The sequence below is a fragment of the Artemia sp. Qi Xiang Cuo genome, chromosome 21 (assembly GCF_049724085.1).
Source record: "Artemia sp. Qi Xiang Cuo chromosome 21, ASM4972408v1, whole genome shotgun sequence".
In the NCBI taxonomy this organism is placed as follows: Eukaryota; Metazoa; Arthropoda; class Branchiopoda; order Anostraca; family Artemiidae; genus Artemia; species Artemia sp. Qi Xiang Cuo.
This window is the reverse complement of record NC_142814.1, coordinates 1365183-1378754: the sequence shown is the minus strand read 5'-3', so window position 1 is coordinate 1378754 and position 13572 is coordinate 1365183. Positions and strand designations below refer to the sequence as shown.

The window sequence follows — 13572 nt, the reverse complement described above, 5'->3', positions numbered from 1 at the left end:
AATACCTTGCTCTTTAAGCGAAAGTTCGAATTTTGTTCCAATTTTTTCAAAATGACCGCTTAATCACAAAGGGCGTTAGTTAGAATAAATAGCTCTTATGAAAGTACTAAAAACCTCTGGCTTAAAGAGTGAGGTATTGACTAGGGGGTGAACCCAATCATATATGTAATATTTTCTGTTCGTTTAAAGTTTTGATGTTGCAGTTGAAAAACTTGTTTTTTTATATTTAATTTTGATCTTTTTTTAAATAATGCTGGGAAGTCCGGCGTCCCCTTCATAGCAATGTCCCTTCCCCCATGAAAATTTCTTCAAGGAAAGATCCTCCCACATAACCCCCGACCCCCCCCCCCTACTACCAGGAAAAATCTCCCCTGAAAACGTATGTACTGTATACTTCCCAATAACCAATACTATACGTTGACATTTTGTAAAGTTCATAACTTTCAGCCCTCCTCCCGGGAACTTCGGGGATTAAGTCTTCCTAAAAATCATACTTATAATATTTTCGAACATGCTGAACAAAATGGCTATCTCAAAATTTTGATCAGGTGACTTTGGGAAAAAAATGAGCGTGGGAGGGGGCCTAGTTGCCCTCCATTTTTTTTTGTTCACTTAAAAAGGGCACTAGAACTTTTTATTTCCATTCCAATGAGCCCTCCCACGATATTCTAGGACCACTGGGACGATACGATAACCCCTGGAAAAAAAACAAAAAAAAAACAACAAATAAACTTTCTTCTGGCAAAAAAATGCAAAATTCCACATTTTTGTAGATAGGAGCTTGAAACCTCTACATTAGAATTCTCTGATACGCGGAATATGATGGTGTGATTTTTATTAAGGTTCTATAACTTTTAGGGGGTCTTTCCCCCTTTTTTCGAAAATCAGCCAAATTTTCTTAGGCGCTTAACTTTTGATGGGTAGGATTAAACTTGATGAAACTTATATATTTGAAATCAGCATTAAAATTCGATTCTTTTGATGTATCTATTTGTATCAAGATACCGTTTTCTAGAGTTTCGGTTACCACTGAGCCGGGTCCCAATAACCAATACTATATGTTAACATTGGGTAAAGTTCATAACTTTCAGCCCTCCCCCTGGGGGCTTCGAGGGATTAAGTCATCCGAAAAAGACATAGTTATAATGTTTTCGACAATGCTGAACAAAATGGCTCTCTCAAAATTTTGAGCGGGTGACTTTGGGAAAAAATGAGTGTGGGAGGGGGCCTAGTTGCCCTCCATTTTTTTGGTCACTTAAAAAGAGCACTAGAACTTTTAATTTCCGTTCCAATGAGCCCTCCTACGATATGCTAGGACCACTGGGTCGATACGATCACCCCTGAGGAAAAGAAAAAAAAAACAAAGAAACAAATAAACACGCATCCGTGATCTTTCTTCTGGCAAAATAAGGAAAATTACACATTTTTGCAGATAGGAGCTTGAAACCTCTACATTAGGGCGCTCTGATACGATGAATATGATGGTGTGATTTTTGTTAACGTTCTGTAACTTTCAGGGGGTCTTTAACCCTTTTTTCGAAAATCAGCCAAATTTTCTCAGGCTGGTAACTTTTGATAGGTAAGATTAAACTTGATGAAACTTATATATTTGAAATTAGAATTAAAATCTGATTCTTTTGATGTATCTATTGGTATCAAAATTCCATTTTTAGAGTTTTGGTTACCATTGAGCCGGGTCGCTCCTTACTTACAGTTCGTTACCATGAACCGTTTGAAAATGTCAAGCTTTCCAATCACCTTAAACTATTAGAAAGAGCACTAGGTCTTTCAGTTTTCAATTGAATGAGCCCTTTTTGAGTTTCTACGACATAGATTCCTATAAACACTTTATATGCCCCCAGGCCATAAATTACAACCTTTAGCCTAAGGCCTGTGAGGGTGGTTGTCATCCTCTAAGACCTAATTTCCAGAACTTTCAACTGCGTTAAACCAAATGGCTATCTCAAAATTTTGATTGGGTGTGTCTGGGAATATGGTGGGCGTGAGAGGGGCGTTAGTCGCTCTCCAATTACTTTCAACTATTAAAAAAGGCACTAGCCCTTTCAATTTGTAATCAAATGAGTCCTTTTGAAGTTTCTACGACAATGCTTTCAATAAAAACCTTATATGCCCCAGAGCATAACTTAAAACCCTTGCCCTGAGGGCTGGGGGGGATATCATCCTCAAAGAACTAATTTCCGGAATTTTTTGCAACGTTGAACAAAATCTGAAAATTTTGATTGGATGTGTTTGGGGGAATGGTGGGCGTGAGAGGGTGGTTAGTTACCCTCCAATCACTTTCGACTATTAAAAAGGGCACTAGCCCTCTAAATTACCAATTTAATGAGCCCTTTTGAAGTTTTTGTGACAAATCTATCTATAAAAACCTTATATACCCCCAGGGCATAACTTACAACCTTTGCCCTTGGGGCTCTGGGGGTTTTGCCATCCTTAAATACATAATTTCCAGAAACTTTCAACTACGTTGAACAGAGTGGCTATCTCTAAACTTTGATTGAATGTGTTTGGGGAATTGGTGGGCGTGAGAGGGGGGTTAATTACTCTCCAATCACTTTTGACTATTAAAAAGGGCAATTTCAATTTTCAATCAAATGAGCCCTCTTTTGAATTTCTACAGCAACTTTCTATATAAACCTTTTTATGCCCGCAGGGCATAACTTAAAACCCTTGCAGTAAGGGCTCTGATGGGGTTATCATCCTCAAAGAGCTTATTTCCAGAACTATCGACTAAGTTGAACAAAATGGCTATCTCAAAATTTTGATTGGATGTGTTTGGGGGAATGATGGGCAAGGGGGGGAGGGCTAGTTGCCCTCCAATCACTTTTGACTATTAAAAAGGGCACTAGCCCCTCCAATTTCCAATCGAATGAGCCCTTTTCGAAGTTTCTACGACAACCCTTCGATACTAATACTTAGACCGATGCCCTGGTCTAAGCCCAAGAAAAAAGAATAAATAAATAATACATTGTGCCAACATCGTTCTTTACTTAGCAGCGCTATTGCGCTGCCTATGATGCTACCAAGGTAAGTTAATCTACCCACCTGATAAATCTTTTCATTACCCAACTTCACCTTTTCATCTTCACTTAGTCCTATCCTTAGCGACTTAGTCTTCTTAACATTAACTTTCAAATCTATTCTTGCACCCTGAACTCGCAAAACCTCTAAAAGTTCATTCATTTTGCTGACACTTTCATCTAGGATGCTTAAATCATCAGCATAATCTAAGTCCAGGAGAGTTTTTCCTCCCCATTTGATTCCGTGGTCTCTCATTGCCTTTCCTGTGCTCTTTAAGACGAAGTCCATCAAAATAATCCATATAAAGGGGGATAGAACCCAACCCTGCTTAACTCCTGATTTAATACAAAAGCAGCTGCTAACCTCATTTCCTACCTTAACCGAAGGAGTGTTATTCTCGTACATAACACTAATCACTTTAGTGTATTTGTCTGGTATACCATACAAGGATAAAACCATTACTAAAGCTCTTCTATCAACAGAATCGAACGCTTGCTCATAATCTATAAAACTGAGGACCAAAGGTGTTTGAAAACTCAGGCACTTCTCAATTATTAGCCTAAGAGTGAAAATTTGGTCGACATATCCTCTACCTTTAGTACCATCCTCTTTTATTAACTGTTTAATATATGTCAAACCTGCCTTAGACGCAGTTTTTTGGATAAAATTCAGGTTTTATTTAATGTTTTAGACTTTCTTTTTTGTTTTTTTTAGTGAGCTTTTTACTCATAGATTCTTTTTACTTTTTTATTTATTTTTTATATTTTCTGAAATTGGTCAAAACCAGTTTCAAAAACTGTCGTTCCCTTTTTTGAAAAATCAAAATTTGATTGAATGTTTCAGAAGTCCCATTTTCTTTCGTTTACTTTTTTTGTATGTCTTTTACTTGTGGACTTTTGGAAGTTATTTGTTTATTTCAAAATAATTCGTGAAACGGATCAATTATGGAATTTTTTTTCTGCTTCCAAGCCATTTGCTTACGGTTATTTTGGATTTCATCTATTTCTGTCTTCGTATTTTTTGAAATTAGTTTAAGTTGTACAAAGCTTGTTGGCGATTTATCTCTTTTTTCTGAAAAATCAAGATTTGATTAAATAGCGTAGAGACTCCCTTTTCCTTCTTCTCAAAGAAACCCATTTCCAGTTAGTTTCCTCCTAAACTTCCTATTTTTCCTATTAAGATGGAATTCAATCATTTCACTCATCTTTTTGTATCCCCAGGAATAGAAGTGGTTGAGAATTTTTGAAATATTAGGACCCTTGAAAGTTTTCTAATAAAGTATTTATGTATTAAATTCATGAGTGAAAAAAAAACTGCACTTTTTAAAATAAAAAAAGAAATAAATGGAGTTCGGTAATCTAAGCAAGAGTGAAACTGCATAGAACTAATCTATTGCAAGTAGGTTTAATTGAACTAAATCTGAATTTATTTATATAAATATAAAAAACAATCCCAACATTAATTTATCTATTTTGTTTTCATCGCAAAAATTATTTTAGTGTCTATTTATTATAAATTCTATTATTTTATATTAGTTATATTTATTTGCTGTTGTTCATTATTAATATCGTTATTTATTAAAAGTTTATCTTATTTTACGCTGAAGAAAGTGCGTACACTTGATTTTCAAGCATAGATAATGAAATAAAATATATGATTTTGTTGAAATATAATACATTATAATGGCTAAAATATATTATTTGGATCCATTGAACCCACCTAAGGGCTGTAATGACTTGAGACCCATCTCCCTAACCCTGTGCTTTGCGAAAGTGACTGAATCTTTCATACTTCGGATGGTTAGCTCAAGTGCGTGAATCCATAGACAAATATCAGTACGAAGGACTCTCTAAAGCGGAGGACTTCTTTTTCTTGGACTTGGAATTTGTGTGTGTGTGTGTGTTAAATTTTTATTGACCATTTTTCTGCTTGATTTGTGTTTCTTTTCTTGCTCTATTATTTGTTTTGCTTTTTCTGTTCTTTTCGACATATGAAGCGAATTCGGCTCTATTAGAGCTTGTGATAGCCTTTTGAAAATAAACATTATTTTATCTTGTCTAAATGTGGAGCGTCTGTCTACCTAGTAAAAAAGTTGGACCGAATTCTAAAGACAGTAGAGACCCCGGGTTGTTTTGTTAATCTAGCTGTGATCGATTTTTGCAAATTCTTTGAACTTCTATCTCATCTCAGTGCATGCCTTAACTTGAAGCGGATGGGAGCCAAGCGTCAAACTCTAACAATTGTACTGGATTTTCTGTCTTGATGGCAGCAGAAGGTATCGGACCTCCACGAAGAAGACACTGACTCCGACTGGAGTGATATAACCTGCGGGGCCCCACAAGGCGCCAATCTTGCAAGCGTAACATTTCTCGCTATGATTAACTACATCCTGAGCGAGCATGAAGACAGGTATAAATTTGTGGATGACTTAACTCTCATGTTTGCTTATCTACTTGAAGGTAATACTCCTGTAGCACTGTTTGCTAGTGACATTTTCGATGAGCTTAATTTCCAGTGTAATGAATCCAACCTAACCATAAATGCTACGAAGTCAAAAATACTCCGGCTGAATCTCTTAAAAAAAGACTTTACCCCCCTGAAGTCCCATTTCCTGATGTGTGTGAAGTAAAAATACTGGGAGTCATTTTCTCCAAAGACTGTTCTTTTGCCACACATTTTGACAGTTTAATTATGAAGGGTAACACTTCCCTTAAAATATTGTCTAAAATGCGTCGTTTCAGTTGCGACGTCAAAAGTCTCTTCCGCACCTACCTTTGCTATGTGCAATCAGTCTAGGAGTATGCATGTCCTGTGTGGGGTCCTACCATACTACATACTGCTCACCTAATGCACGACCTAGAGTCAGTGCGGAAAATGGCATTTAGGATTATCCTGGGATGTAGTGCTATTCCCTACCAAGAAGCACTAAATAAACTTGAAATTCAGTGCCTTAAGCAAAGACTGAGCAATCTTATCATGAGATTTGGAAAAGCATTGCTGTCAAACCCATTCCACCGTAATATTCTCCCCGCAGATGCCCCACAAAAAAAAAAAAAAAACAGATAGAAACTCAAACTGACACCTATACGTGCAAGAACATACCGATATTTTAATTCATTTGTGCCATTTGTTACTTCTATGTTTAACACGTAATGTTGTATTGTTTGTGTTTATCTATGTCTATGTTTATCAATGTTTAATATTTAATTTTGTGTCATTATTTTTTTACGTCTATTTTTAACATTTAATGTCTTAGCAAATGTAAATTAGCCAAGAGCTGCGAAAGTTGTGTGATAAACCGTTCTCTCTCTCTCTCTAAAAGGGTACCGTTATAATCTCAATGGTCGAAAACCCTAATTATGAGGTTTAAAACCTCTCTCTTGTATATTCCCCTTTCAGTTCCCGTAATCTATTTCATGAATTGTCTGCTAACTAGCACAGCTAGCAGACTACTGCAACATAGTAGATAATGTGTTTAATGGCTCTATTCGAAGCTGCTGATCATATCATAATTATTCATCTTGATGACACCATCATAAAGTCCCATATTGCATTTTGGCAGCATTTTTGGAGTTGAATGGCTGGGCAGCATGAAAAGGGTATCATGATAATCTCCATGCTTTTACTGTTCTTCAGTTTTCAAAAATCTCTATATAAAAGAAAAATCATGATAGTATACGGATGTAACAGAAGAATATTTTTAATCATAAAGTCAAATTTTCAGAATCATGGTTGCAGTCAAGGTCTTATCCGGAACTTTGTTTAAGGAAGGGGGGTATTTTGTTTATATTTAATTTAATTTCTCTTTTTTTTAAGGAAAACTTTGCGCTTTAAATTTTGTCACCTATATTTTGTAAAGATAAAAATCAGCAGAGAAATTTGTAAAATCAAAAACACATTACGCTAAAGAATAATAAATGTAACCACATTTCAGGGCTCTTTACAAGAAGTTAGAATTGTTTCTGGTCCAAATGGCCACCTTCTCCAGTGCCCAGAAAGTGACTCCAGCTGTCCCACGTGCGGCCAATTTTCCTCTCTGCAGTTAACTGTCTCTAAGCTAGAGAACTATGTCAAAGAGTTGGCAAGAAAGGTAATCAATTTCTAAGACTTTCCTCAGAGTATAATTTTCCCAAGCGGTTATAAAACTGCCAGTTCCTAGTTTTGGAGTAGCCAATAAAAAGCAGGGCTAATCAAGGTGCAAAAGACGCAATAAATGGAAGGGCGGTTCAATAAAATGAGGTTCAAAAACTACATTTTTTTTTTGTTCTTATATGGTTCGGTGTGAAAAATACGTTTAAATAGATGGTACTATACATTTTTTAATATTGATAAAAATATGGGAGCGAGAAAAGGGCATCAAATTTTAAAAGTGAGTTCATTTTCAAAGTGCACCATCCACCTTCAAAAAATATTGTATTCTCAATGGACAAAAGCAATATCAGTTACTTTTTAGAATAGAATGGTTTAAGGAAAGGGGGAAAAATAGCGTTATTTTTTGAGCTAATTAATTGTATATTTTTTAGCTTTTAAGCTTTGTTTTTCTTAATTACGTGATTTATTAGTTTTTTGTATTATTTTAATCTTCTATTTTCCCCTTTTTTATTTATATATATTTTTATTTGTGCTAAATACCTACCACGAATACTGCTAAAAGATTTTTATAACTCTTTCTATATTGCTGTCTTTGCCATGTTGTTCTATATCTGAAAATCTAATAATATCTTATATTCCTTACTCATTATGATTAGGCTTATGATTAGGTATGATTAGGCTTATGATTAGGTATGATTAGTTATGATAGGTATGACTAGGTATGGTTATGATTAGGTATTCACTATGATTAGGCTTATGAAATCATAATGATTATTCATTATGATTAGGCTCCTTATTCATTCTGATTTACCATTAGGCTTAACATTACCTGGGACCATCTTTTCGAAAAATTGATACTCCTACTGTTAATGCAGTCCCTGGTTCATGCGACATTATTTACTATTAAAGGTATATTGAATGCATTTTGCTTTGTCTAATAAATATTCTGGCTATATTATTTTATTTATACTATATACATCGTTTATTTATATTTCTAAATTTTATTTTATTTCTAAATTGAAAGGCAGTTTGGTGTAGTCAATTATTTCTGTAAATTGTACAGTTCTCTAAATTCAAATCGATTGAAACACGAGGGAACACAGCTCGCTCTGATTACCAAAAAGAGAAATTGTCTTGGACCAAATACTTGGGAAAAGCTTTATTCAACACTGCATATTAATTTGGAGTGGTTTTGCAGAATTGTTATCCCATCAACGTCATTCTTTAATTTATCTAAATGAAGTTTTAACAGATGTATTAAACCTAGAGAGAAAACTAAGTATAAGATGTTAGGACAGCCGTTTTGATGTTCCAAGCACTTCCAATCCTGTTAAAATAACCCATCTCTGTTATTTTCTGTTATATATTATATTATAGATTTTAAATAATACTGTATGTATATTTTGCTGTCAATCTCAGGGTTCTGGTTTCGAACCCAACGCTATTTCTATTTTTTAGAATATGTTCGTTTTTGGGCGAAAAATGCATGTGCTGTATATATGTGAATTAGACCTTCTTGCAACAATTCGATCGTTATCGAAATTATAGTCTTGGAAACCTCCCCCCCGCCCCTGTATACCTCTTTCTCGTGAACACATAATCTCATGTCTTAACTTACTATGGGACTGGGACTTATGTTGTTCTTTGCTAGGTGATCACTACCTTCAATACCAGGGATACATGTAGGGAGGAGGGTGGCCTTTGGTGTCCGTCCTGCCCCCCCCCTCCCCCGAAATCCCAATTTTTTCTGATTTTCTTGATGTGTTTTATTCTAATCATTGAAAAAAATTATTTTATTATTAGTATTACCCTCCCCCCCCAAAAAAGAAACCGTGTATAGGTGCTTGGTTAGTGCTGCAATTTTAATTAATATAACCAGTTTTCAATTATTATACAGAAGGAATTTTTCCAGCTAGAAGACACTGAGCACCGGCTTCGAAGTGTTGAAGAGTGCGAGTGTCGAAAGTCATGTACTGTGAATTCGACAGTAAAAGCTGATGGAGAACAATGGAAGGATGGCTGTGATACATGCAAATGTCAGGTAATAGTAGTGACATCTATATTATTAATTTAACTGGGTGCAATGTTTAAAGAAGATATCACTAGGTGCTTGGCTTTGAAAAAAAAAAAACTATAATTGATTGCAATTTTATGGGGATCAGGGAAAAATTAAGCATTCGAAGGACTAATAATTTCAATCTATCTCATTATTGAGAATATTAGAAAAATATTTATGACGCTTGTATATTGGGTTGCAGAGGTGATGCCTTTCTTAGGTTCACTCGCGTTCAGTATATAATGTAGATGGTGCTAAAGACAAATAGAGATATTACTGTCCTAAAATTCCGTATTAAAAAGTGTTTTAATTACACTGCCTTATTTTTGTGAAATATTTTTTAAAGCCATAATTTTGATACACGTTATCCTAATGTTGGAAGCAAATCTCATTATCTGAATATATGTTAAATTAACACGTTTCTTAAATGCTAAATATTGAACCAGAAACTATTGAATATGGAACCAAATATTGGACCAGAAAAATTACAGCAAGTATAATTGGTTCTTTTAGACAAAATTTTAAGCAAGTACAAAGAACAAATATTTTTGGGTTACAACATTGTTTATTAGTAAATTCTCTATCTCTCTGGGATTGTACTTGTCAAAGGGGAGCTAGCTTGTCAAAGAAACGAAATATTTGAACTTTGTTAAGTTTAAATATAAAGTTAAAATTGATTAATTTTTCACTGGTATATCAAAAAGATCATTCCCGTTTTCACATTATTCAAGAGAAATTTTTCAGTCACATGCTTACTATATGTTTATTAGAAATTATGCATTCAATGGATGAGTAATAATAATATTTTGCATTGCTTAGAATATTAGAAGAATAATTATGACATTTGTATGTCAGGTAACAAAATAGTCTTTTTGTAAGCCAATTGCTTCGATACACGTCATCTCTTTGCTGTGAGCCAATCTATTAATTTAAATACGTACTTCATCAATACAGTTTATCATGTCGAATGGTAAAGAGGCAAAACATAAGCAAACATTTTCTTCAAACGTCAACGTAAGCAAAACAGTAGTAGAAAGAAAGCAAAACGTGATTGGTTCTTTAAGCCAACAGAAAATGTTTTTGAGTCATAACTTCTTTTACAAGTAAACTCTCTTTCATGGGCGTACATAAGCTGAATTCCCGGGGGGGGGGGGAGGAACCTGGTCTAATTGGAACTTTTAATGCTATATGATAGAAATCTCAGAACAAAAATATATAACTAAGGCAGCATCGTTCAGCCGGGGGGTGGGCGGCCCCCTGCCCCCCCCCCCTATGGGGGCCCATGCTCTCTTTTTCTTTTTGATGGTACCATTGTTTGTCTTTCACTTTTAAAAAGCAAAATCATACTTTATTTGCATGGTGGTTTTGGAAGAAAATAAGCTTACAAATGAACAAACGGGGTATACTTACAAAGCTCGTCACTTATAATATTCGTCCCTGTAAAATTCGCCCCTTTTAATGAAACCTGCTAGCTGTATGTAATTTCTGCAACGGGAAATACTTGCCTGTCTTTAGGCTTCAGATGTAATAAAGAAAAAATGTATCCTTTCTTATAATTGTCCAAGAACCTACTGGTTGTGATTGTAAAAGCACTCTAGAGAAATACTCCCCTCAGTTACCCGTTGAATAACGTCACGTGATAGTTTTCAGAAGCCTAGATAGAGACAATGAAAGATGCAGAAGCAGCAACCATATATATTTTACCTCTCAGCTGCAATTAAGTCGATGTTTTGTGTTAAGCACCAGGTAACTTAGTATGCATTCTGTAGCCACTTAGCTTATTATTAATTTATTTCAATTAACATCAGCTTCTGGAGCCCAGATCATTAACCTCGTCATAATTTATATTTACCATGAATATTAGGTAAGGTGTTAACTAATTTCATATATGCAGCAGGTATAATAGGCATATATGCTGGTATTTTCTGTCGGTATGTTCTATATAAATAATTGGCATGTTTATAAATAAACGTTATGTATGAACATCCTGGTAATTTATTATTATTTCTCTTACCCCTGAACTTATTATGAACGTATTTCAATTAACATCAGTTTCTAATGCCCAGGTCATTAACCTTGTCATAATTGATCTTTTCCAGGGAGGTGAGGTGAGGTGCACACCAATTACATGTCCAGTTACCAACTGTAAGAATCCAGTTCGGCGACTTGGCGAATGCTGTCCGGTCTGTCTCAGTAAGTTTATTTGTAATAGTAAATTTCTTGTAAATTATAATATTTGTTTTGAACATTATTATTATAATATTTATAAATTATAATATCTTTTAAATTTTGTGTAATTTCTCATAAAATCATTTGTAATTTTCCGCAAGAAACTGTGGATATTTAGACGGGTGAGAGATTTTACATTCAAATGAATTCAAACTAAAATTTGAAATTAGAATTAAAGTAGGTTTAACACTTCTTCTAACGTTGAAAAACACTTATGAGTTAATTGACCTTATTATTACTACCGCTGCTGCAATCTTATTGCAGTTTTAAGCCTGAAAACTCATAGACAAACACTCATTGCATCCTATCCTGTTCCAGACGTCTGTTATGGCCACCTATCGTGACATTTCTCCCTCAAAATTTGCTAAAACTGACTTTAGCTGAACCAATATTATTCCTTAGAATAAATGTCATACCTCACTCAAAGTAAAAGCAACAGTGAGTTGCCCCGTTTTAGAAATTTTAGTATATCTGAGAGAATTTTACTTTCCACTGTATCTCGACAGAATGTTATCAAATTTTCTAACGAATATTACATTGTATGTATATATTAGTTTCACCCCCCCCCAGCCCAGAAGACATAAAATAACGAAAGGCAGAAGGAGACTACGACAGTCGAAAAGGAATGATACTTTTTTAGCAGAAAATTAAAACGTCCTTTTCGAACGAGTGTTTTTGCATAAATTACTGTTTGAAATTTTGCCAGTCATAAGGGTGCCAAAAACACTCAGTATATAATGAAGCCATGTTTTAGTGTAAATTAATGTTTTAAATATAGTTATTCAAACAAGTACCGAAAACAATCCGTGTACAATTCCTCTGGGAAACTTCAAGTAAATTCTCCTCCGTCTTACGGAGCTCCCACGTTCCAAAACCATGTAAACCAGAGTAAAGAAAGATAAACCACAAATTTCATCTCGCTGTATTGCAACTTCATTTATTATATGTCTGCAACTATAATGTTTGCTGTTAAAAGAGACAAAGAAAAGAAAAAGCTAAAACAAAAACTAGAATATTTTAAATTGTGAACTAGTCAAATTCTTGCAACTAATTTCTGATGCAGAAAAAAAAACAACATGCGGGCTCACATGATTCGAAAATTTGTCGTCCGCGCTATCAGTCACACACGAGATACTACTACTACTACTAACAACTTACCGCAGTACCAAGCCGCCTGAGGCCAACGCAGCTAAGCACGCTCCGTCTCCATCTCAATTTATTCTAAGCCTGTCTCTTTATATTCTCCCAGGAAGTTCCCATTTCCCTTAAATCTTTCCTTACAACTTCTTCCCATCCCAACTGAAGACAACGTGCTTTCTGCTTATCCCTAGACGGTTGGCCAAAAAAGGAGAATCTCTGGCAGTCTGTCATCTTTCATCCGCAGAACGTGCCCTAGCTATATCAACCTTTCTGTCATTATAGCCCTAGAAAGCGGGATTGAACCGTACTTTACGTACAGCCTATTGTTTGAAATACGGTCAGTCGACCGGGTACCCAGAACAATCCGTAGGTTATTTCTCTGGAAAACGACCTGGAAGGACGACTCTGGAAGGACGACCAGCCTCCCAGTTAGCACGAGATGGTTGGCGGGCAAGGATTATCTTTGGCAATCTGTCATTCTTCATCCACAGAATGTACCCTAGCCATCTAACCTTCATATGGAATAGATAAGAAATAAGAAATAATTGTTTTAAGAAATCTACTAGAAACTAGCCTCTGGTTCTAGTGGAGAAAAATAAAACATCAGAAACAATAAAGAACAGCAAACAAACTTCAAAAACTGAAAACAGTCCAACATCACTTCAGTAAATTACAAATTTTTAACCTGTTAAATGGTAGATAATACAGCCTGGCTCTTTAAACACTCAAAACGAATAGTAAGACTTTCTATCTTAACATTATTTTCTCTTTGCTTTGGCCTTTCAAATCAGTTTTGAAAGCTGTAACAAATTTATCGGAAATTAATTTCCTATGAGAATATAACGGGAAGTTTTCATCTTCCGAAGCCATTTCAAGCATAATTCCATTAAGTATTATAAATTTGGCATCTATCCAAATGAACTCCAATCAAGAATAGTTAAAAGAGAGGCACGTGGGAATGAAACATCAATACTTTTGAAATACTTATGAAAAAAAGCGTAAATCCTATATTTGAA

The 13572-nt window shown here is 35.0% G+C and overlaps 1 protein-coding gene across 2 annotated transcripts in view; it reads left to right on the top strand.

Annotated features, from left to right (window-relative positions):
• The window catches only part of LOC148939132 (protein kinase C-binding protein NELL1-like), a 145361-nt gene that overhangs the window by 45617 nt on the left and 86172 nt on the right, over positions 1 to 13572 (top strand). For both annotated transcript variants that reach the window (XM_089106604.1, XM_089106603.1), the window contains exons 5-7: positions 6974 to 7129; positions 9044 to 9172; positions 11287 to 11380. In XM_089106604.1, the coding sequence (XP_088962730.1) occupies positions 6974 to 7129; positions 9044 to 9172; positions 11287 to 11380 (379 nt within the window). The remainder of the gene's footprint in view (positions 1 to 6973; positions 7130 to 9043; positions 9173 to 11286; positions 11381 to 13572) is intronic.